Genomic DNA, 23,654 nt, shown 5'->3' on the forward strand with positions numbered 1-23,654 from the left:
TGAGAACATGCACCCCCTGATGGCAATATATGAGAATGCACCATGAGTAAAGCTGAATTCATGACTTTCCCTTTCTCTCTGATGTAATGTACTACTGTATTGGCAGAGAGGTAGTCATTTATCAAATTACACAATTAAAAAATACAGTTAAAACATAAATATGATGTTTAATTATTTTGTGCATGCCTGAAACTCCAGAACAGAACATTACAGAATTTGCAAGGGAAAACAGACGTTTGGGTTAACATCATGGACACAATACAAATGTAATCTTTTAGAATTTTTGAATGCAATTGGTCAAATGTCCATTTGGAAATAATGACTGTACTTTGTCCTGGGTATGTTTAACTAACAAACCTAAAACACACAAACAGTCTCATCACACCAGCTGTATTTTTCCCATTCCCTCTTTGCTTATCAGGTCCATGTAAAGCAACTCCAGTCTTGACTACAACACGCTCTTTGCAAAATAATTTAAATAAAAACGAATACTGAAACAAATAATATTAACAATAATAATCGTAAGAAAATAATGTCATAAAATAACAAGTCACTATTAAAATGTCAAAAATATAAAAAAAAATGTTAGCGCACAGGACGGGGAGGTGAGTAGTGAAACAGCTCACCAAGCTACATACGGTTGCCTTAGCCAGGGCTATCAATTGGGATTCTGTCAGTGCACAAGCAGACCAGGCTTATGTAAACAAACTATTAAGTTCTATTTTTGTTGATTTAGTGTTTATATGTGCTGTGGATAAACTACTAGCGCAGCTGCAGATTTCTTCACTTGTGTTTCCTTGCAATGAGAGAGCCGATCAGCACTCCTGTAAGCAGCATCACCCCAACTAGCAGCCATCTTCTTAGGTTCTCCTGGGACCGTCGAACCTCTGCAGCTACATCCCTACCAAAAATCTCAGCAAAACGGTCCTTTCATGGAAATGACAGATACAAAGAGAGAGAGAGAGAGAGAGAGAGAGAGAGAGAGAGATTAATACAGTGTACATTTGTTTGTATCCCATCCATGTGTCCTAATACTCCATTATGGTATTCCATTCAAATATATAGCCTATATCTTAAAGTGAGTGTAGCAATGGATACACACTCACACACAGTGACCGAGTGTCAGCAGAGGACAGAATCCCTAAATCCGAATATCATTAATTATCATAACAGAGGTGCCTAATATAGAGAGAAACTACCCCGTCCCCTACTCACCCATCCTCCTTGGCTCTGGATCCAGGGCTGGATGTGGTTGTCTAAGTAAGTGGTCATCCAGTCAGCAATGCGCGCCACCAGGAGGCTCATATCCTTTTCAACACACTCGACACACAGGGCGCCTCCAAAGGCGAACAGGCCCACCACACGACCCCAGTTGACTCCGTCCCTAAACACCTCATCCATCACACTCTCAAAGCTGTGGTAGGCTGTGGCAGGAGTGATGTGGAGCTGGGAGGAGAGGCCACTGAAGGCACGGGTGTAGCGCAGCTCAAACTCATCAGCAGAGTCCCGTAATGCTGCTTTCACTGCCTCCATACCTCCCTGGGCAGATGAAGACAGATGACCCAAACTGCCTCTGCCGTTCCTGTTGTTCACCACAGACCCATTTACAATGGATGCATTAGCCTCATCTCCCTCAGTCTCATCACTGGCACCTTCCAGCCTCAATTGAAAACGTGGGTTCCTCTGGGACAGTTTATAGCTTATAAAGAATACCACGAGTTCTCTGTTACTGTAAGACATTTTTTCCACCCTATGCACCCTCTTGTTCCATCGACTCTCCACCCTAAAGGGATTCCCAGGACTCTCCCACCATGCCTCAGTCACTGGAATGTCAGAAATGAAGGCTTATCGGCCGAGTAGCTTACCTCAGCTGCATCAAGTAAAAGCACCCTGGAGAAAGAAAAACATTTTACAAACGTACATCACATGAAAACACGTAAGGTCTAATGAGGACTGTCTTGTTCCCCATGCCAGCATCATAGAAATCACCAACAAGAATAGTGGGCCAACGAACCTCGGTCTGTGCAGTCTACAACAGTGCATCTTCAGCGGCTAGCCAGCTAGCGTAGTTACTGTGCTACCTCTCTCATGCATGTTTGGGTAAGGTAAGGCATTACACAATTGCTTTTCACGCTGCGTTATAGCCATTTAATGAGATTTAGTGAGTACCACCGTGGTAAAATTGATAATCAACCTGCATTTTCTATCGCCTTATGGCAATTTAGCGTCGCTAGCTAGCTACTTGACAGCGTTCCTATCTTTCTGACAGTCAGACTATGTAGGCTAGAGCTAACAGTTAGCTTTAGCTTCCCATTTCCATAGCAATAAATATTTTCTAACCATTGAAAACAATATACTCTGGCAATCATACTCACAATTGTAAATAAGAATGATGTAAGTTAGCTACCTTTCAAGGCAGAGTTATCGAATTTCTTGAAAGTGGGCTCCTTTTTGTGCATAAAAGCGTACACAATTTTGACATATTTGCAGCAAGGAAGCCAATAATGCATGTTGGTCATTGGCCAGTTCTGTTAAAGTACGTCGGATATTCCCCCTCCTTGCAATAATCACCACCAATGAAAGGTTAGATACAACGGAAGTTGGGACGCTTTCATTACTGTGTCACAGCACGATATTCCGAAGTGTAGCCCTACTTCAGAGGTGTGTTCCCGGTTCCCTTGCACAAATAATGATGGGTTGTAATAGAAATGGAAGAAAAGACCGTTAATAACTGACAATATATATATCAGAGAGGGATGTGTAAGTCAAATGCAGAAGAAAAATTGCTTGATGTTTGTGTTATTTCAACAATAGGTTATGTTCTCTATGTTTTATGTATTAACACATTTTAACACACACACATACACAGCCGCGCGTGCGTGGGCACACACACAAAGGTTATGTTCTCTTACAAATGTATCAAAGGAATATCTTTATTTAAACAAAGTGAACATAGGCAATTGGTATATCCTGCTATCTCTAAACGTGAAATGTCAATATAGTCGTACACCATCCCTCTTCTCAGCTGAGGGCACTATGTGAAGAGCACTATTCACATACATCTTTGTGACAGAGAGATAGATAATCAATGAGTAACACAGTCTGAATGTACTGTATGCATAATCTAGTGTGGGCCTACAAAGTAAGTATGTACAATGTTACAACCAATATGTGTTATATAAGTCTTGCAGCACAATTAAGCTGGACATTTCAGCATACTTTAAGTCGTAAAGGTTTCTCAGTACTGGTACTGTTTAAGATCCTAATTGATGAATTTCATCCTTTTCAGTACTTATAAGAACATCCAACTTCTTTGATTCTCATTTCTTCTGTCAGTCTCACCCAAGCTTTCCTATACCCAAAGGACTAAGGAGTCTAATACAGTCCAACACATTCTCCTACTTCTCCCACCCCTCATAGAGATCTGAAGGTAACTCGTTTTGATGCACCCCGTTCCTCGACCAAGGCACCATGCTGGGGCTGGGCACTAGCAGAAAGTCATACAGGTCTTTGATTGCCCATCTTGCAAAGTGCTCCTCTCATCCCTTGAAGGCCCATCAATGTTTGAAGAGATCTCATCTGGCAGATTTGAGTTCTCTTGGGATCTGACATCCGCATGCTGCTTTTGGTCAATTTCCCCATTCTCAGAAGAGGCCTTTTCTTGTTCTGGTTCACTATCAGAGTCAATAGATATGGGCTGTGTGTAAGTACTCAGCTTGAGAGTACAGTTTATTGTCTCACATTGCTTGCTTTGGTCTGTGTTAAGTGCACTAGACTTACGGCCTATGGCCAACCTCCCCTCTGAGGTACCAGAGAGTTTTGAATTGTCCTCAAAGTTCATGTCATGCTTAAGTTTCTTGAGTGCCTGCATGTCGAAGCCAAGTAGCACATTCACTCTCCTGGTCTCACAGTCTCTCTCACATGACCTCCGTCTATTAGCAAAGTGGCTGGCAATGTCTGACTTCCACAGCCACAAGCTTGCAGACAGCTTATCTTCCTCCTGTGGAGATAGATAGGGACGCTGGTTGAAGTAGGTAGTGAGGAAGGCTTTTCTTGCCTCATAAGTCTTGTGCTCATAGCTCCTGGGATCCAACACAAGATCAACAGACTCCCCCAGCTTGTCCACAACACTGGGGGAATATGCAACTTCATTGTTCATCTTCATCCTCTTGGGGTCAGACATGGTTGGAGTGGGTAGCTGACGCTTTAGGAATCCTGCACCAGAGGAGTTGAGTGTCAGGGCAGACTTGATGCCCTGGTCCTTCTGGGCCCTACCCACAGCTCTGCACTGCACAAGGTGCAGTGTGATTGTGGAGGCCACCATGTTGCTTGTATAGACCCCCAAACAATGGATGCACTTGTATGTCATCTTCTTCTCAACAGGGTGCATCGTCTGGAGCACTTGGTGTCGTTCCCGCAGATGCTGGGCCAGTGCATCTGAGATGGGGCCCTTGAGGATGGTGAAACACAGTGGGCACAGGGTCTTACCAACCTCACTGTTGCTATACACAGTGGCTTGAGGCATACTTCTGGCAAGTGCATCATTCCTTCTGTCAGGCATCTTTGAAGGCAACCTCTTCAGTGTGGCTGAAGAGCTGTTCTGAGCATGGTTGGCCAAAGATGACTCCTGAGCAGACACAGGTTCCTTCATGTTATAGGTGATAACAATAAGTTGTATGTTCTTGGGCTTACCTTGCTGAATTGTGAGGTCAAAGGTGAGGGGTGACGAAGCAGGAGGACCCACAAAGTCATCTGGGTGAGCCTGCCCCACATGCTCTAGCATCTTCTCCACATTGTTGAAGGTGGAGTGACACTGCGGGCAGGAGAGCCCATGGATCAGCATATGGTTAAGCAATGTGTCACTGGGCAGATATCGATTGCAAAGCAAACACTTGCTGGTGAAGTTGTGGATCTTCATGATGTACTTGGCCATTGCCCATACCTTCTTTGCCTTGTGGGCCTTCTCAAAATGAGCACTGTATAGGTTTTCAGGAAAGAGCTCATTGCAGACAGTGCATATCTTCCACTTCTGTGTTTGGGCTGTGCTTAGGCCAGTTGTAGTTCCAGGAACCTGTGATGGCGAAGTCAGGCTGTTTGACAATGAGGAGCCTCTGCCCTCTCCCAAACCACCATTGCCAGGAAGTGTGACACGCACTTGATGGCCAACAACAGTGGACTGAGCGGTCATATTCTTCAACCCAGACGGGCCCTGCTTTAGATTGGCTCCCATCATATGGCTAAGCTGCTCAGAGGTCAGAGAGCGGCCCCCAGGCGACATCATGGAAGCCTTCTGGGCTGTCCCTTGGTAGTTTTGGGACCTGGACACAACAACGTTAGCATGTCCGATCATAGTTGTCACCTGAGAGCCAATGCGCTCATGATATTCAACGACATGCTGCACTAGTGCCTCATAGCTACGAGTTGAGAACTGGCAGCGCTTACAGAGGATGTTGTTGCCATTGACAGCATTAGCCCCATTTTTGAGTGATGATTCTGATACCATGGCAACATAGGGTGAGACTACATGCTGGAAATGCTCCCTGTAGATGTGCCTTCGCACCACATTATACAGAGGGTCCCGATAGGTACACTTCTTGCAATAGTACATGGCCCTCTCTACATTGTCTCCCTGTCTGGCCTTATCCAGCCCCTTCTGCCCGACAGCAGCCCCTTGGTAGGCCCCCAGACCCTGGCGCGCCCCACTGGGTATGTGGAAAATCTTGACATGCGTCTCCATAGTCCTCTTGCTTGCAGTGAAGGTGCAGTAAGGGCAGTTAAGCAGAATACGGTTCTCAAAGTTGTGTCTGTGGACATTGCGGAAGTGGTTCTTGTAGCCTGAGTAGTACTTGGAAGAAAAGGAACACTCAGTGCAGCAGAAAGGCTTTGAACGGTACTCCTGTTGGACACACAAACAAACAGGGGAGAGTTTGAGTATGTGGAATTACATAACAAAACAAAGCAAACCAGGACTTGTTGGTTTTTACTTCATAATCAGTAATTTCATTGAAACTGAGATCAATGTTCATTCATCCAATCCTGATCATTTGTTTTTATGATGGTAATAACAAAAAAAAACTTATCATATAGCCCAAATATAAGTAAAGGTATAAGTACTTTAAATAGATATTGATGTTGTCTAGGTGACTTACCTGTGTCTTTGAGTATGACGGATCCCATAAACAAATGTCCAGGCAGACCGTGTTCTTCACGAACAGGTCATTGGGGCAATAGTCTTTGAGATCCTATGTTTGTAAGAATAACAAAAGGAGGAAAATCATCAGAATGCATTTACCACAAACTGAACACTACTGATCAAACTAGATAAACTGCATGTTTTTCTGAATCACTACAATGTTACTTTCTTGTAGGGGAGATCATAATACAGTACATCCAGCAGCTGTGCAAACTTAACAGTATATACATGCTTCTAAAAGTGACTTCAAACAACAACGGTTCCTTGTTTTTGTAACATAAATAGCAGTCCCATAGAAAGTAATGGGAGGGCACATGAATATCACAAATTAGGATCTAATTTGTGGCGGATTCTTTCTAATCTGAAGATTGGTTCCACCTCCTACAAGACAGGTCGGTCAAGGCTCTGAGCGTTGTGTAGGAATGACGCCACCCGTCTTAAGACAATGCAGTGACAATTCATCTATACTGAGCAAACACTACGTCACAATCAAATAACCTGGGTCTCTGTCGGCCCCCATTCACACCAAAACTCGACCTCAAAATTATTCTAGGTCTGGAAGGGGGTAATACTGATTTGAATAATTGGTGGGTGGACTTATTCACACTGAATTTGACCTGAGTATTACCCAGTTGGTGCTCCAGTGTGAATGGGGTTTACGGTGTGTATGCTGATGCTCACCTCTACCTGCTCCTTGCAGTACTCAAGTCCAATGTCACCAAGTGCCTTTTTCACCTGCTTCCTGGCTCTCCGTAACCTAGTGAGGTTGTTCACTGGTAGTTGATACATCTTGACTGAAAAGGCAAGAAAAATAAATAAATACGGGGAGACTATCAATAGCAATCCTACCTGGTGTGTTGTATTTCTACCTAAAATCTGTATTGTCTCTATCTATAATATTGATAATATATAATTATATAATATATTACTAAGGATGCCATTTATTTTAGATAGCAGCTTGGCAGGGGATGGGATCTCTAGTACAACATGTTCTCAGGACAGTTTTTCAACTTGTACCTAATTAGCTAGCTGGCTACAACTCAGCAATCCTCTAACTCTGATGAACTATTGCAAATGTGCTTGCCATGGTAGCTAATCCATAAATATAATTATTTGGTCGCCTCCCTATGAGAAACAGCCTCACCATAACCCGCTATTTCACTATCTAGCTACATAACATCGTTTGACACTTTTCTAGTAGCTTGCTTTGCTATCTACGCCGGCAAAATAAACAGCTAGCAATTGTAGCTAGCTAAGCGCTAGTACTATTGCAGCTAGTAGCTAGCAAGCTGCTAGCTACGATAACTAGCTCGATAGCTTTCATGAGATGAAAAAGTAACTAGCTAGCAGAGAGAAACTGTCTGGTAAAAATTAATTGGTCTGTTTATAACTTAGTGGTGGCCACTACGTTTCTCCAACCTGCATGGCAAACTCACCTTACAATACGACCGCACAATGTGTAGCTAAAAGACGTTCGTTTGCTTGCGATGATAGCTAGCTTGCAAGCAACTGAACTCAATGATGCGGTGGTCCTCGTCAAGCCGGTGCTGTCGTTGAGCCGAATCTCTCATCCATCTGCAAGCTGGCTAAATCAATCGCTAATATGCCAAATATGTGGGACAAAGACTAGATTACATCCGACACATGCATGGCAAGTTAAATGATTACTATTTCTGCCGGACCCTGAAGTCCACACCTCTCTTGATTGTTCCTTGGCTAGCTCACTGGCCCAAGTGAAGTCAACCAGGCTTTGAGTCAACACACAATCCAAAATGGCGAGGAGAAAAAGACGGAAGTGAAAAAACTGTTTTGGGCGGAAAGAAGTTTGAAGAGATTTGTTCTGATGTGTATGGTATGTAGCCCTATCCAAAAATAATGTCTGTAGGTAGGCCTATTTGATTTGGACCCACCCACGTGGTACCATGGAGCATCTTCACATCCCACACAGGGTTCTAGGTAGGTCTCTTTTGGGTTCCATGTAGAACCCAATTTCCACTTTGGCTGTCCTTCTGGGAGAACCTCTGCCTGTAGAAGACAAAGCCAAATATATGGAATCTTGGTCCTATGGTTGAAGAATCCCTTTAGAACCTTTTTTTCTAAGAGTAGCATTAGACCTTTTCTAGAACCTATTCCACAAGCCCTCTTTGAAGACTTTCACAGCAAATATGTAGAAAAAGCGATTTAAGAGGAGAGATTGTGATTAATCAGTTTTATTTTAAGAAAATAAGAATCAGAAATTGCACAGTAGCCCATGTAGTTTAGAAGGTATTACAGTAGGCCTATAGTAGCTACTATACAAATACATGGCTAAGACATCAAAGGTAGCCATGCACATCTCAGCCTAGTGGCTCCATAACCTCCAATAACACAGTGCATGGTCCTGTCATCACCAGCCTTGTGACCGTACGGTAGTCCAGGTAGAGGACACTTTGTCCATTCACCTGGCACACAAACTGACGTACCTAGGTGTAGAGAATCAGAATGTCATCAAATGTTTCTGAATGCAAGTTAGTTTGCAGTTTTTGTTATTTGTAATGTTTGGTTATTGTTCTTCTGTACCATGTATGCAATCAAAAGTGAAAAGTCAGTGTGTAGTGTTTTGTGTCAGAGCAATGTGTGTGTTTGTGCGTGCATGCGTGTTACCTTAACTCCTGCTGCAGCAGCAGGGCTTCCAGGATCAACTGCCTGTACATAACAAGGAGCCATGCCTCTGACTACAAAGCCCCAGCCCACTGCATCTCCCATCACCTGATGTAAAACATGAGGAGAAACAGAGGCAATTTGTTAAATCCTGTGTCCCAATGGAGACTATAACCAAGGCAAAATAAGTGATGCGGTTATCAGAAGGAGCTCACCGTCAGCACTCTCTTGATGAAGGGTGCACCAGGAGACAGCAACTCCTCACATGTCACATTCCTCCTAAGCACTGCCATTGTGTATTTCAGGGTTTAGAATAGAATTGTAAATCAGTCAAAACCTGTAGAAAGACTCAGACTGGCAAAGGCAATTCAAAACTAACAAGTTTTGATCAGATGATCTGGCACATAGTAATTTTTTTAAACATTATGTAATGTGTCAAATTAGTGTTGAGGGATAATCTGACCTGATTTGGGGTTGCATCTCACCAGTGGGGTAGAGGAAAGAGGGACAGGGGGTACATATCCAGCAGAAATAAGCTGAAGGGAATTCAAGCTGCCCCGGCGCACATTGGCCATCAACCTCAGTTCCTTACTGCACTGCACTGCCAAGAGAAGGCAGACAAACATTCACACATGCAGCCATTTTGTCACAACTGTTTGCAGAAAGAAGAGTTATTATTATACAGAATAGAGTTATTTTTCAAACTGGTGGTTTGGTTTTTGTTTTTATGTCACAATTTACCAGATTGGAATCCACTGCAGCCCTCTTGAGAGGGGATCTTGCGCAGGACAAAAGGGCTGTCACCATGGTTGTCCTCTAATGTCTGCACTGCTACTCCTTCTTCTTTCTCTTGCTCGCTCTCATTCAAGAGCTCAGACAGACGGCGCCGCCGCCGGAAATTGATACAGAATTGATATAGTAACCCACTGTCAAAGAAGTTGTGCTTCTTCGATACTGATGATAGAATATGAGAAGACAAAAACAGCATAAAAGAGATAAAGTAATAAGGTAACTAAAAGAGGGAGAACTCAGAAGGAGAAAAGCATGGTGCTGATTGTGTGGTTGAGGTAATAGTAATCCCAGTTGGCTACCTACTGTGAAATGTTAGGGAGCCATTATTACCTCCAATGTTATGGGTCAAAGGTTAAAAGGAAATACCATGCTGAATGATGCCATGCTCCAGCAAGGCACGGCAGAGTTCCAAACCCTGTCGCCGGCTCTCTGTCTCTCCATTCTGTAGTAACCAGTCGATCAACTGGCAGCCAGGAAAGGAGCGCTGGTATGCCACACCCCGCTCCTCCCTCAGTTGCAGAATGGAGTCCCTGCCAGTTATTAGACTGCAGTCAACACACACACACACACACACACACACACACACGCACCACCTTTAATGCCTGTCAGATACACCTGGAAAGTACAACATTAATGATGGCTATGCAACTACCCTTTCCAAGGAAAGATAGAGTACTTCAAGGGCAACTAGTCCTGCCTTACAGAGATAGAAAACCCAATAGGGTAAACAAAGGAGCTCTTACTGCTCATACAATCGTTGTCCTCGCATGAAGACCTTCACCTCTGTGTTAAAGGGAAATGTGCCATCATCCTTCCGAAAACGATACAGCAATTTTGCATCCTTGAACATGGCACGCTTGTCACAAACTAAAGAGGACAGATAGGTAGAGTGACAAAGGAAGAATGTCCTGAGATTATCCTGACCTTGTGGTTCAGCAATTTGTATCACCTACAGTATAAAGTTCAATGTAACAGTAGGACCTTGGCAGATCTCTGTATTATGGTCTTAACACCATGCTGAGACTTTCAACAATGGTTCCCTACCATGATGCACAATGTCATGGTCCATCAGGTGTTGCATGAGGCAGACTGCCGTGACTCGTTCTGGTGTTTCCTTATGACTGACCAGCCAGTCAGTTAGCTCTTGGGCCACAAAACAGTTTGGATATGTGCGCAGGTGGTATCTTCTGTCCTTGATTAGCTTTCCATCATGCAGCCTCAACCTTGGAGTGAACAATCCAGCTGTCAGCATGAGTATTGCAGCAGGAAATGTACTTAAGTCAGTTTTCAACGATTGTGTGTTGTGTTGTACCACTTAAAATGGGATTTTATTCTAAAAAGCTAAACATCTGAAACTAACTTGTAAATTGAATCTAAAGTAAAATAAGTATCACTAACAATTGTATGTTGACACACTCTCACTCTCTGTTTCTTCTGTACCTGAGTTGTTCTCCAGCAATCATAACTTCAGCCTTGTGCAGTCTGGCCACCGCTTTTCTCTTAATGCTACATTCCATTTTCTCCATGTTCCTTCACTGACATTGTTAGTCCAAACTGACTCCTCTTCATCGAAACCTTTATGTTTACCAAATATCCAGTGCGGTGTTGTGTATACACACACACACACACACACACACACACACACAGACACAGTGTTAGAGGGATCATAATTCTTATGACTTTCAAGCTGTACAAAATTACAACAAAAGATACATCCTGTCAAGGCCCACAAGAAAGATTTTAAAACAAAGTTACAGGTTACAGGTGATGGAAAGAGAAAGTTTTTAAAACAAAGAATAACTTCTCAAGTTTCCCTATCAATAGATCTATCTACTGTATTTATAAGTATATTGTTAAAAACATATGGAATAGCTCTCCAGCGTTGCTTTTACTGTTTGAACTTCCATGGCTGTAATTATTGTATCATCCTCCTTTGTTCATACAATGTTTTGACAGATTTTCGGTGTTAAATAGGTATAGGGGCAACAATAGTAGGACCACGTGAGCAAACAGATTTTTAAAGCTCGTCACATTATCACTGCTTGGTAGAATCCTTACCTCATTATGACCACAAGGAGTCAGCAATGAACCATACATATAAAGATTGTTTCTCTCAGGAGTAACCCCATTGCATGAGATGAAATGAATAGTAGTTCTATGATCAACCATTTCGTCTTGCCAATGTTAGCATATCAATCGAATATATAACATAACAATGTATTACGGCTACAGATGTCTTCTTCTGTGGGCAACCCATAGATATCGTTGGAGAAAGAGATTGGTGATAAAGCCTTGGCCTAGTGTTGATTGTAACCCTATTTAGATTTTGTTGTTGTTGATTGGAGCACTTACCATTGACATAACCCTCAGCCCAAGCTCCACTCCACAAGTAAGCTCCACTCACATGTCTAAAATATCTGTGACACTGAAAAGTGTGATATAACCTTGGTATGGAGACAGCCAAGGTGACTACGGTAATTGTAAACTAAATATGTATTTAATAGGGACAGACACAACAGCATTACACATTACATTTCAGTACCACTTTGTCCTTAAATAATAATAATAACATGGATAAATACAGTGTGAAAAAACCCCACATGAATTAAACAAAGGATTAATGTGTAGCCTACAGTCTGACGATACACTGACCAGAAAATGCACAAAACGTAGGCACCATTCTATGTTCAACCTCTGTAGAATTGTCAAAACACACACATCAGCTTTTATGCAAATTACCCTTCTCGGCGTCTTTTTATTGGAGAGGAGCAGCCTATACCGTGTGACATCATGCAACTGTGCTTTATGAAGAAAGTGCACTTCCCGGCTGAGGCTAGTCCAGCTTCACGCATGCAGGGAGCTCCCCGCGCATAGGCCTTTACTGTTCTTCTGTCCGATCAGAAGACTGTCGTATGTGGTTCAACGAACTGCTAAAGTTTCGAGTCTCTTGATAGAAAAATACGTTATTTTCTCTTTTGTTTTTATGCACGTCAGGTTTTAGCTCCGTTTTTACGCACGCTTGTTTAAGTTTCATTTAACGGGTTTATTGGTTTTATGAAATATTATATCAGAATTGACATTATTGCAAAAGACTGCATGAAAGAATATTTGTGTTTTGCGACCCTTGGAAGAGGCCAAGACAAATAAATCCTGGAAAATATGACCGACCAATCGCACTCAAATTTGGGAGTTCCAAAAAATCCTCTGGATTTTGTCAATGAGTTCGACTTGATGAAGTTCGACGTGAAGAAAGAGACAATGCAGGGAATCGACCGCTCATTCATTGGGCAGTGCAGCCAGCTTCAGAGACCGGACTCTGTCTCGTCCACCCCGGTCAGCACCCCATGCAGTTCGGTGCCATCGTCACCGAGTTTCAATCCGGGTGAGCAAAGGAATAATCCTGATGATCATTTCTGGATACCGAGTAGTGGGGGTTACTCTCAGCAAATGTATCCTCATGCGTTTGGTCTGACACCCGAGGACGCAGTGGAGGCCCTCATTGGTAGCACAGTCCACGGGCACCCACCCACTCCCCACGGCCACCAACAACCTCTCCAAGCGGAATTCGACGGGTATGGGGCAGCACATCACCTCAACGGCCATGGTCAGCAATATCCTGGACTTATCCGTCAACCCGACGCCCTCTCGGGTCACCCTGAGATGCAAGATATTCCAAATATTACGCACTGTCAAAGTCAATATCACCACGAGGAAGACCTCGACAGCTTGTCTCCGGACTCACCCGTGTCCCAGCAACCTCCTCTTGGTGCGCACCATCGTCACGACAGACGACTCAACATGGAGAGCAACTTCTCGGACGACCAGCTGGTGACCATGTCCGTTAGAGAGCTCAACCGGCACTTGCGGGGTTTGGGCAAGGACGACGTGAATCGTCTGAAGCAGAAGCGCCGTACCCTAAAAAACAGGGGTTACGCACAGTCGTGCCGCTACAAACGTGTTCAGCAGAAGCACGTTCTAGAGCACGAGAAGACCAGCCTCGTAACACAGGTGGAGCAATTAAAGCACGAGCTTAATCGACTGGCACGCGAGAGGGACGCATACAAACTGAAATGCGAAAAATTGACTGGTGCGAATGGTTACCATGAAACTGGGTCTACCAGTGACAACCCCTCTTCACCTGAATATTTCATGTAAGTGCATTTTTTCTACAAGGAACCAAGGTAATTTTACTGATTGAATTGACTATATTTTTTGGCCTATTTTTTTCCACTCATACCAGGCCTGATGCAAACCTATCACCTGTAACTCAGCTTTTAAGATGATTGAGATATGGCTACAGGTCAGATTTTCAAAATTCACATATAACCAATCATGCATGCTGGACATGTATGGAATTGTCTATTTAGTATAGGCTTATGAGCTGTTGAACATTTTCTTACTAAGTCTCAATGAAAATACCTTAAATAGTTATCTAATAATTAGTCTATTACTTTCAGATTGGTGATGTATTATTTTGGACTTTATGTAGCCTACTGTGCTCTGTTTTGTCTTAAATATAGCTTTATCCATTACACTTTGACCATTATTTTCCTTTTACTCTATTTTGTGTTCAAATCTTCACTCAAGTGCTTTCATATAGGCCCACTGTGTGAACTCTGTCAAAGAAAAGAGATATCTATAAGATGTATCTTCTCCTTGTGCTAGGGATCATAATATTATTTTTGATGAGCTGGTTCTGCTGGCCAGATTGTTATTGTTTTGTTGTTTTTATTTCACATACTTTTTAGCTAATTGTAAGTCAAAGCAATAGTTTGTTTGTTTTTAAAATATAAATGATAGCCCGTAATTGAACGTCATTGTTTTGTTACCTGTCCAGCTGTGTTGAAATTGTTTGTCTTCTGCTTTAGACTTGTAAAGATCAATAAAGCCATTAATACTTCTACTCTGCAAATTTGTGTTTCATCTTATCAGTAATGATGACTATTTATAGACCTTTTCCTGTCTCAATCATGTGTTGTGTAATGTGATGTATTGATTATGTGAGTAATTAACATAATGCTTTTTTATATTAAGTATCATGGTTTGCTTTATGCAATTGTGTGAATTGTAATATCTTTAGGGTTTTACACTTATGGCTGTATGAAGTGCAGCGGGGAGGTAAAAGCAAATGGAGTATTTGCAAGTCATCTCGCTCACTATCATTTTACTGGTGTGAAAATATTTTTAGCAAAAAAAGCAAGGTAGGTCATTACAAATGGAAAGAACACCATAAGAGCTGCGGAGGGCTTTTTAAAGCCTGTTCATTGCTGACAATACATTATACAAACACCCTGCAACTCATAATCCATAATGGCCTATGATCAGGTAGACATAATCCTCCACCATTTTATTTACTACCCTTAAATAAACTTGCGTGTGCGACAATAGAACAGTGCACAATGTAGATTTTTATGCATTATGTAGATGCGTGTATAGATGCAAGTAATTAGCACTGTGAGAGGGACAGAAGCAAGTATATTTCCAAGTTTCAAGTTTATTTCTATTGTTGATGCATCTTATACACAGTCAAAGCACAAGAGAAACAAAAAGTTCAGATAAACACTCACGGAGACAAACAAAATAACATACAAATACAGAACTATTGGACGGATGGCATATGAAGGCGTTTTTTTCTTTCCTGACCTTTGACCTTCATGGACGGCTGCTTCCTGAGGGACCCATGGATGTGAAAGCACTGAAGACTCACTGGCTGGGGCTGTGTGGCATAGATAATATGAGTGGAAACCAGGCTTCCCCTCTGCTCTTCCTCAGACAAACAGGTCATCTCTGCATTCATTAACAGAGGAAAAGAGAAACACCAACCACAGCACATTGTTGTGCACTCTTTCGTGAAGTCTAGAGAGTATTTTTCTTTAGAAATGTTCTACTTTATCGCCAAAGAGTGCTGAAATGCGCAAAAACAGCCCCAGAGCTTGCTGTGGGAATCATCTTTAAACCTAATTTTACAATGTCCATGAGATAGGTGCGAAAAGGTATTCAGATATAAAATCAACATTACACATGGTGTGGATTGAGTGCCATCCCATCTATTTGAAATGAAACATTAGATTTTTGGTGAGATTGTCTTCAATTGTGCTCGCTGCAAGGGCAGTTTAATGGTCAGAAAATGTAATCAAAATCATATCAAATGGATTGAAGATGGAGGGTGTCGCCTCAGTGTCATTTTCATTTTGCTTAAAGCATTTCTAGAGTTCAGCAGAGCAGATATGCCACTAATGGCTCCAACCTTTAACTTGCCTGACAGTTTCCCCTCCACTTGTAAATGACCCCACAGTGTTAACCTTACCCACTGTGCATTGAAAACAGCCCTAGAAACTGACCACAGGTGCCAAAGCACTTTCCCACTGCAAACAAGCAGAATCCCATAAGGTCACCCCACTGCTTGGTGAGGATAAAGGGGTCTGTTTGTAGTGTCCACTACTTACTGTCACGTAGAGGAGCAGGATGTCAGGGATGTAGTTAGGAAGCCACTCCTCACGATGTTAATAGATCTATATAATTACTTTAGTAACAACATTGTATTACAAAGTTATTAGTAATTGGGTGTAATTACACAGTAATGGAGTTTTTGTTATACATAACAATAGTGGAATAGGTAGCATAGGAATGCTTAAAGCAATTTCGTAATTGTGTGTGTGTGTGTGTGTGTGTGTGTGTGTTGCATGCGACAGTCACTGTGTTAAGTCCGCAAAGTAGATCAGAAGAGACAGCGGTTTGTGGTTCTCTTACACAGCTTGCAGGGTGCCATTGTAAAAGCCATTAGCCAGCTCTTTTCCTTTGCATGTGATAGGCTAGTGTTCCTGATGTGGGAGCCCAGCACTTCCCCCTCCTCTCTGCCACCAACACCCCCATACCGCCTCAGGCCGAGAACTGAGTCAGCAGGAGGAAAAGGTGTCTGCTTCGCTGTGGCGTCAGAGAGAGAGAGAGCGGAGTGGAGAAAACAACATAGAAAAAAATAAATGAGAGACAGAGGGAAAGTGATTAATGGTACTCAAACAGAGTGAAACACAGATGGATGGGAAGAGCAAAAGGAAAAATGAGATATCAAGAGAGATGAGAGCAGAAAATGTGGAGAGGAAAGATAGTAGAGAGGGGAAGGGGGAAAAGAACATCAGTCCCCTTTACTCCTTTCAATGTCACAATCGGTTGACCTTCATTGATACCAATAGATCCTCAAAGAGGACTGTTTTAAAATGTCATCAGTTATTACTGTTGAGTAGTATTGGTATGTAGGGCCTTATACATATCAAAGGACTGTTTAACGTTGAACCCCGCAAAGTATAAATGTGGCTGACAGAACATGAATTCAAAGGTGTAAGTTTTGGGTCTTGGTAGAAATTATGGTGATTGAGAATGGGGGATGGGGCAGGACACTCTAGCCCTCCACTCGGAGCTGGGAGCTGGTTTGCAGAGGCCTGGCTGCTCTACAGACAGTGGGCACAGACAGAGGAATGTCAGAGATGTGCGCCATTGTGTGGGGAGAGGCACAGGAATGCAGGCCCGCCAGGCTGTAGTGTCACCAATGAACACAGCCAGGGGCATCAGTGAGGGAGGGGTGAGAGGCAAAGGGGGCCCTTTCTACTAAAGCATCAAACCAATTCACCATCATCCTCCACAATCATAATCTTGCAATGGAGGGCTTTAGTATGATATTTTAGCTATAGCTGTCTTCATGACAAGTGCCCCTGCTGAAAGTGCCAGTAAAACAAAATCTTTTTTTAATTCATCGAAATGCATTGTCATGATGGAAATTGTTGCAAAATGGCTGAATGGACTCAACATTCATTAATGATATGACTTATGAATCCAAACCACTTGATTAGTCAAGTGCTACTTGTCCCTGTTACAAACACACTTTTCAACCAACAAACAAGATCAATCAATAAATACTAAGTTGACTATGATGATGATTTGGCAGTAATCTTCAGTGTCTTTCCACTCACCAGACATTTGACGTCTACAGCAGGACATTACCAGTAAGAGCCAGTTAATTCCCCTTTACTATTGTTATTGTGCAATGGTTGAGGCTGGTGCAGATGACCTGTCTATCTGTGGATTCACGTGAACAGCAGAGCAGAGAGAGGGATTGAGGATGGGATGGGGGGGCTTCCTCTTTCACTTCCTATATGAAGGTCCAGTCAAGTGACTCTTTGTGAGAGTATGGGGTTGTGTGTTGCAGGAAAATGCAGCTCGGGCGGCTGTGGTTTCCGCTCAGGATGTCCAGTCGTATCTGTGCAGAGAGTTGTGACAGTCAGAATCACGCACGCATGCACACACACACACAAACACACACACACAAACACACACACACACACACACACACACACACACACACACACACACACACACTAAAACTAAAACTAATGTTGAAAGTCCTACATTAAACCAAATGTTTAAACCTGGATCCTTGGACCTACAATCAAATTCACTTCTTCTGGCACATCCTGAAAGGCTATATTGTAATTAAGATGGCAGTTTACTACTGTAAATTACTTAAGTTATCACATGATGGCCTTTGAAGGCCTTAACAGAGTAGACCCATGATCCAGATTAATGTGTAGCCCCAGTGCTACAATAAAGCCTGCTTGCTATCTCATTTGATGTAATAGAGTACCTGGAGACTGTTCTGGGTTGTGAGAAGTGTTTAGCGTGATTGTGTATGAGTTACAGAGGATCTGATAAGGAGCCCTCTGATTGAGCACCTGTCACGTTTCACTGAGCACTATTGAGAGGGAAGTGACAAAGTCCTGTCAGATTACTGACCCTGGACTTTGGAGACAGAGCAAAGGTGACACTCTGCATGTACTAATTCACAGTTAAATCTCCCTCCAATTGTAACAAAAAGAACAGAATAGGATTTGATCTGCATCAGTTAAGAATTAGACTTATAAAGCTTCAGGCACAAACTATAAAACTTCAGGCACAAATGAAAATTCACAGAGCATTAACTGCCCTTCCAATTCTTGTTCCCACCCTTTTGCTCTGAGGTTCCTGACATGTAAACTGAAATCTAAAAGTCAAAATCTTTTTGCCTATTCATAGTGGTGACATAGCAGTTTATTGGCAAACAGAGAAGGAACAGGAAAGTTAATCCATATAGTGCTTAATAAACAGAGTGCAGCAGTAAGCTGGAGGTCAAAGTGTGGAACTGGTCATGTGAGAGAGATAGAGAGAGAGTGGAGAAGTGAAATGGAGTTCCTTTCCCTTACTCTCATTCCCTGGTAGGATTTCCTGCTCTGTTTTATGGGGGTCACGCAGCTGGCAGGCGCCCTCCTGTTTCAGGCCGTAATGATGACAGGCGTCCATTAGTGTGCTGTAGAAACATGAGCCACGGAGGTTAACTCAGGCTCTTCCCCCCTGACTGCCTCTTCCCTTTTCACAGCCTCTGGCCCCTGGCACTGGTTCAGTATCTGCGCTGCAAGGGCAGAGTTGTTGCTCTCAGTGCTGTTAGCAAAGCACTGCTGATTAAGGGTCAGCCCCCATTCAGACGCCACTGTATGCACCCTGTGGAGTTCAACACAAACTCAAAAGCAGGTCCAGAGCCGAGTGGCCGTATGTAATCTCTTTAAAGTAATGAAAGACTCACATCCTGAAGTCTTAACTGAGGAGTTTGGGTATTGACAAGTAGGCTGATGCTGAAAGGCTGAGGGCTTATTTTCTCCTGTTTAAAATATAAAAAGCAGGTCTCTGATCATGTGAAAATGAGAACGTCTCAATAAATGTAGTGTGTGTGTGTGTGTGTGTGTGTGTGTGTGTGTGTGTGTGTGTGTGTGTGTGTGTGTGTGTGTGTGTGTGTGCATGTGCGTGTGTGTGTGTGGGCACACACGTTTGGAATAGTATACATCCTCTGCTTCTAGGGTCAGCCATGCTTGACGGTAGCTTTAATGTCGTCTGTGTGAATTGTTTAAGGGAGTTGTTTGTAAGTTGTTGTGTGGTACAAGATTGCTATTAGCAGGAGTCATTTGATTTGTATGAGCCACCCCAGATTTAGGGACGACTTCCTCAAAAAGGCAGATTACGCAATTCAGAAGTAAAGAGGAACCATCTGTCATCTAACCCATTCCAGAGAAACGAAAATAAAATATAAAAATATATAAAATTCACTCAAAAAAGAGTGAATTAGAGAAGATAACACGGAAACAATGACCATGAACTCTTTAACAGAAAACACCACTGAATAAACAAAATACAAGCCCTGTGCCCCATAAGGTCATGTATGAATGTGGGTGTCATTGCCATGAGAGTGCGGCCTTGCTATGTGTTTGGTAAACCATACCATGACTACTGGGAATCGGGTGTGTCCTTCTAAGACCAAAGTGTCATGTCAACGTCTCATATGTGTCATACTATACATCTCCTTCCATGTTTCTAAGAAGAGCCAAAGACCTCAAAGCTAGCCATTTCACAACTCCTCCCTTGGGTTCCTCTACAGTTTACAGTGTATTCCTTCTCCTTTTGGTTGCTTTTCCCTTCACACACCCATTCTTTGATTCCAAACCCAGTTTTCTCACCATCGTTAAAGCTTGGCTAAAACAACTGAAGCAACCAAGGATGCAAACCAACGTTGTGCTGTGGTTTAGCTTCATGGAGGAGAGCTTTTCATTGACACAGCAAAGAGGCTGTAAGATATCTATTTAAAGGAATGGCATACTTTATACAGTACACTCATGTACTTGTTTTCTCTTTTTGTGGTTGAGATACAGGAAGTACATTGTTCTGGGATTTTAACAACTGAAAAAAACAAAAAACAGGCAGTTTCCCAGAGAAGGAAAACAAATGAGAAGACCATGAATGACCATGTTCTCTTCAAACATCAAACAGACTGAAGTTTAGTCAAATGTATCTATCAAGTATGCATGAAAGCAATCTAAACCCTGTGAATACACCCTCAACTTTTCCCTCCCCTCATTTTTATTTCTCTAACTTCCACTTATCTCTTTTTGACTTGAAATGTTAGTTTGCACATACAGTAGCCTACTGGGTACACACAGGTTCATATGAGGCTGGTTATGGTAGAGGACATGAAACAAAGGGGAGAGTGAGGCGAGGGGATACAACGCCCACATGTGGCTGAGCAGTGGGTCTGCATCACTGACAGACAACATGTTGTGCATCAGGGCTTTTCAGACCTCTGACCTCTGACCCCAGGACCTATGTGTTGAACCTAACTGTCAGGTGTTCCGGGACATTCATGTGCCCCATTGTTGTGAGAAACTCCCATCTGGCTGTCTCCCGTACACACGGACACACCAATGAGCTCTCACAAAAATGATGTTCAAGAGGTCAGAGAGAAAGAGAGAGAGAGAAAGAGAGAGAGAGAAAGAGAGAGAGAGAGAGAGAGAGAGAGAGAGAGAGAGAGAGAGATGAGATTATGATTACAAGTAAATATATTGTGATGACAAGCCAAAAGACTAACAAAATTATTGTAAAATGCTTATTCAATAGGTTACATCAGTAACTGAATGTCTCACTACAGTAGTTACTCTAGATGTTCACATTTTTGTTCTGCTGTATTGGCGATAACATCCAAAGTAGTTGGGTCTGATCAAAGTATCCTTTGTGCAGTTGAGTAAAGGTCAAAAGGTTATGATAACTCTCTCTGACAGGGGGAATGGTGAGGAGGGCTATATATAAATAACCCAAGAGAGGGGAATCATGTGGACTGCATCTCCTTTCCTTTCCAGTCACGAATGGATCTTCTGCTTGAGATGCCTAATATAAACTTCACGTAACTACTTAGCCCGAGCAACCGTTAGTGGTCACTGTTTCATACCTGTCTTTTGACATGTCCACTAACGTCTGAACGGAGCTAGTACTTCATCTGACACATCCATTCTGCCCTTGAGTTAGCAGGTACCTTTAACATGCTCCATTCAGGCTGCAAATGTGTTGGCTTCCTCCTTACCAACTTTTGCCGTAATAAAAACAATTTTCAACCACCATGCTAAGTGGGTAATGCTACTTCTGTAAGTAGTGTACAGCGTTCAGCCAATCAGGTTGCCCCAGAAGTCTGTGGTTTGTTCCTGGACATTTTTGTTATTATTTCAAAAATAGTGACGCTTACTGAACTTGGAGCCAACCATTCCTACACATGTCAAAACACTAAACAGCTCCTTGTTCAGTAACATTACCCACTTAGCATGGTGGAGGAAAATTACGTTTTATTAAAACAGTCAGCATATTTAAAAAAAAAAAAATCAGCCAATCACCTTTAAAGTTGGTAAGAAGGAAACCTACGCATTCGCAGCCTGAATGGAGCATGTTTAAGGTACTGTACCTGCTTACTCAAGAGCAGAATGGATGTATCAACCAAAGTCATCGCTCTGTTCAGACATTAGTGGATACGTCAAAAGACAGGTTTGGCTAGTAACTAATGCAGGCCTACAATAAAATGTACCATGCTATGTAGTTGTTGACTGTGTGACTGAGATCATGAGTTGCTTAATTTGTTTCAAGGCAGCAAAGTATAGTGCTCAACAATAAATCTTTTTGAGATTAACATTAATATTTTCGCTAGCAGATGGATTCAGGAGCAAGCAAACAGCAATATGAGATTAATCTGCAAAGTTCCCTTTCATTTTGTCAGTCCATATTTGAGGCACAAATCTTGCATATACATGGCAGAAAGGTGGTGGTGTCTGGCTTCAATATCATGCACTGTATTAGGTTCTTATAACTGCTTATTAATTGAATGATATACAGGTATATATTTGGGCTGCTTTTAGTGGCACATATCAGGTGTCACCTGATAGGTGAGTTCCAAATAAGGCTACTTCTTATTGATGACATGCTTGCTTCACAACCTGGTGTACATAGATTTCATTGATCTCTGGATAAAAATAACTCAACCCCTCTCCTCTCAAATACGCCTTTCTCAATATCCTGTCCAAATTAGCTGCCAAAGTAGTTGGAACATAGCACTTTCCCACAAGACCAGGGGAATAATTTGAAATAGGAGCAGCCTCTGAATTTTTATCAGACACTGATCACTTGATAAACCTGTCAGAATCAGCCCTGACACGCCCCTCACAGGTAGTTGTGACTGTCGTGTCAACTTAATAAACTAGTCACACAGAACAGGAGATTATTTGAGATTATACTAATCCTTAAAGACAACCCTAATCCCAATTTCAATGATTCAACAGTGGGGAAAACCCACCCCTTTCAACACTGTGTTTGTTTGTGGGAATGTTTCAAGTTCTCCAACCATGCTAATAAAGGAACATCCGAGTTTAACACACACACACACACACACACACACACACACACACACACACACACACACACACACACACACACACACATATACACACACACACACACACACACACACACACATATACACACACACACTCTTCATGTTTCTAAACTCACCGGCCCCTCGGCTATTTTGACACGCACATACATACCTATCTCTGTCCCTATCTCTTTACAGCATATCTGTGTCAGCAGTGGGCTGGGTCAGGAGCCTGAGAAACAGGGGAGTGCTCAGTCCTCAGTTCCACAGATAGAGGCTGTGAACTCTGCTGTGACTCTCCTGGTTGTGTGTGTGTGTGTGTGTGTGTGTGTGTGTGTGTTCTGTGTGTTCTGTGTGTTTGTTTGTTTTTGTCACCACTGGAAAGGTGGCAGGACGAGCCTTCCCACAGGAGAGTAGACACACATTCCCACACATTCCCTGACAGGTGACTTATCACTGCCTCCATCTACAGGGGCTGATCTGCGGCTGTTTAGTCATCCCACAGAGATGTTTGAGGATTAAAGGAGCAAGATGCAAATCTGTTGGCCTCAGAGGTGAAATTCAGTCATGTAGAACCATTAGAAATCTTGAATGTTACATATTGCACCTTTAAATAACAGAAACTCCTATTGTGAGTAGTGTTTTCTAAATCATCACTGCTACAAACCCCACGCCAATACACACCTCACCACACACACACACACACACACACACACACACACACACACACACACACACACACACACACACACACACACACACACACTCTCT

General features: G+C 42.6%; 4 protein-coding genes across 8 annotated transcripts; 1 reads left to right on the forward strand and 3 right to left on the reverse strand.

Annotated features, from left to right (window-relative positions):
• Positions 1-160: 160 nt before the first annotated feature.
• Positions 161-2,511, reverse strand: LOC310804105 (bcl-2-like protein 1). 3 transcript variants are annotated; one of them, XM_083669201.1, is made up of 3 exons: positions 2,408-2,511; positions 1,216-1,890; positions 161-927 (listed from the first exon to the last, which is right to left on the reverse strand). In XM_083669201.1, exons 2-3 carry the CDS (start codon positions 1,738-1,740, stop codon positions 784-786), a joined length of 669 nt encoding a protein of 222 aa, XP_083525327.1. In that variant the 5' UTR covers positions 1,741-1,890; positions 2,408-2,511; the 3' UTR covers positions 161-783. The 3 variants fall into 3 exon arrangements, with proteins under 3 accessions (XP_083525327.1, XP_083525328.1, XP_083525329.1); XM_083669202.1 differs by having other exon boundaries at positions 2,376-2,511; XM_083669203.1 differs by lacking the exon at positions 2,408-2,511 and adding an exon at positions 2,015-2,365.
• Positions 2,512-2,925: 414 nt separating this feature from the next.
• adnpa (activity-dependent neuroprotector homeobox a) lies at positions 2,926-7,937 on the reverse strand. Of its 3 annotated transcripts, XM_083669199.1 has the most exons (5): positions 7,630-7,937; positions 6,875-6,987; positions 6,150-6,242; positions 4,943-5,896; positions 2,926-4,813 (listed from the first exon to the last, which is right to left on the reverse strand). In XM_083669199.1, exons 2-5 carry the CDS (start codon positions 6,980-6,982, stop codon positions 3,488-3,490), a joined length of 2,481 nt encoding a protein of 826 aa, XP_083525325.1. In that variant the 5' UTR covers positions 6,983-6,987; positions 7,630-7,937; the 3' UTR covers positions 2,926-3,487. The 3 variants fall into 3 exon arrangements, with proteins under 3 accessions (XP_083525325.1, XP_083525324.1, XP_083525323.1); XM_083669198.1 differs by having other exon boundaries at positions 2,926-5,896; positions 6,881-6,987; positions 7,630-7,934; XM_083669197.1 differs by having other exon boundaries at positions 2,926-5,896; positions 7,630-7,932.
• Positions 7,938-8,374: 437 nt separating this feature from the next.
• On the reverse strand, positions 8,375-11,180 carry LOC310804104 (DEP domain-containing mTOR-interacting protein). Its single transcript, XM_083669200.1, has 9 exons — positions 11,066-11,180; positions 10,670-10,848; positions 10,369-10,492; positions 9,992-10,170; positions 9,575-9,787; positions 9,297-9,434; positions 9,049-9,119; positions 8,837-8,941; positions 8,375-8,655 (listed from the first exon to the last, which is right to left on the reverse strand). The coding sequence occupies exons 1-9, from the start codon at positions 11,149-11,151 to the stop codon at positions 8,530-8,532; spliced, it is 1,221 nt and encodes a 406-aa protein (XP_083525326.1). The 5' UTR covers positions 11,152-11,180; the 3' UTR covers positions 8,375-8,529.
• A 1,259-nt stretch (positions 11,181-12,439) lies between these two features.
• On the forward strand, positions 12,440-14,528 carry mafbb (v-maf avian musculoaponeurotic fibrosarcoma oncogene homolog Bb). Its single transcript, XM_083669156.1, has one exon. The coding sequence runs from the start codon at positions 12,785-12,787 to the stop codon at positions 13,778-13,780; it is 996 nt and encodes a 331-aa protein (XP_083525282.1). The 5' UTR covers positions 12,440-12,784; the 3' UTR covers positions 13,781-14,528.
• Positions 14,529-23,654: the final 9,126 nt, after the last annotated feature.

Source organism: Argentina silus (assembly GCF_951799395.1).
Source record: "Argentina silus genome assembly, chromosome: 4".
NCBI lineage: Eukaryota > Metazoa > Chordata > Actinopteri > Argentiniformes > Argentinidae > Argentina > Argentina silus.

What these genes read in the sequence shown, in the direction of transcription:
- mafbb (XM_083669156.1), top strand. Translation starts at nt 12,785, where the DNA reads ATGACCGACCAATCGCACTCAAATTTGGGAGTTCCAAAAAATCCTCTG.
- LOC310804105 (XM_083669201.1), bottom strand. Translation starts at nt 1,740, where the DNA reads ATGTCTTACAGTAACAGAGAACTCGTGGTATTCTTTATAAGCTATAAA. An exon ending in TCCAGAGCCAAGGAGGATGG is followed by an intron (nt 928 to 1,215) that starts GTGAGTAGGGGA and finishes TTTCCATGAAAG; the next exon opens with GACCGTTTTGCTGAGATTTT.
- LOC310804104 (XM_083669200.1), bottom strand. Translation starts at nt 11,151, where the DNA reads ATGGAGAAAATGGAATGTAGCATTAAGAGAAAAGCGGTGGCCAGACTG. An exon ending in CCATGACATTGTGCATCATG is followed by an intron (nt 10,493 to 10,669) that starts GTAGGGAACCAT and finishes TGTCCTCTTTAG; the next exon opens with TTTGTGACAAGCGTGCCATG. An exon ending in GAGATGCAACCCCAAATCAG is followed by an intron (nt 9,120 to 9,296) that starts GTCAGATTATCC and finishes ACACAATGGCAG; the next exon opens with TGCTTAGGAGGAATGTGACA.
- adnpa (XM_083669197.1), bottom strand. Translation starts at nt 6,982, where the DNA reads ATGTATCAACTACCAGTGAACAACCTCACTAGGTTACGGAGAGCCAGG. An exon ending in ACTGCAAGGAGCAGGTAGAG is followed by an intron (nt 6,243 to 6,874) that starts GTGAGCATCAGC and finishes TTACAAACATAG; the next exon opens with GATCTCAAAGACTATTGCCC. An exon ending in CGTCATACTCAAAGACACAG is followed by an intron (nt 5,897 to 6,149) that starts GTAAGTCACCTA and finishes TGTGTCCAACAG; the next exon opens with GAGTACCGTTCAAAGCCTTT.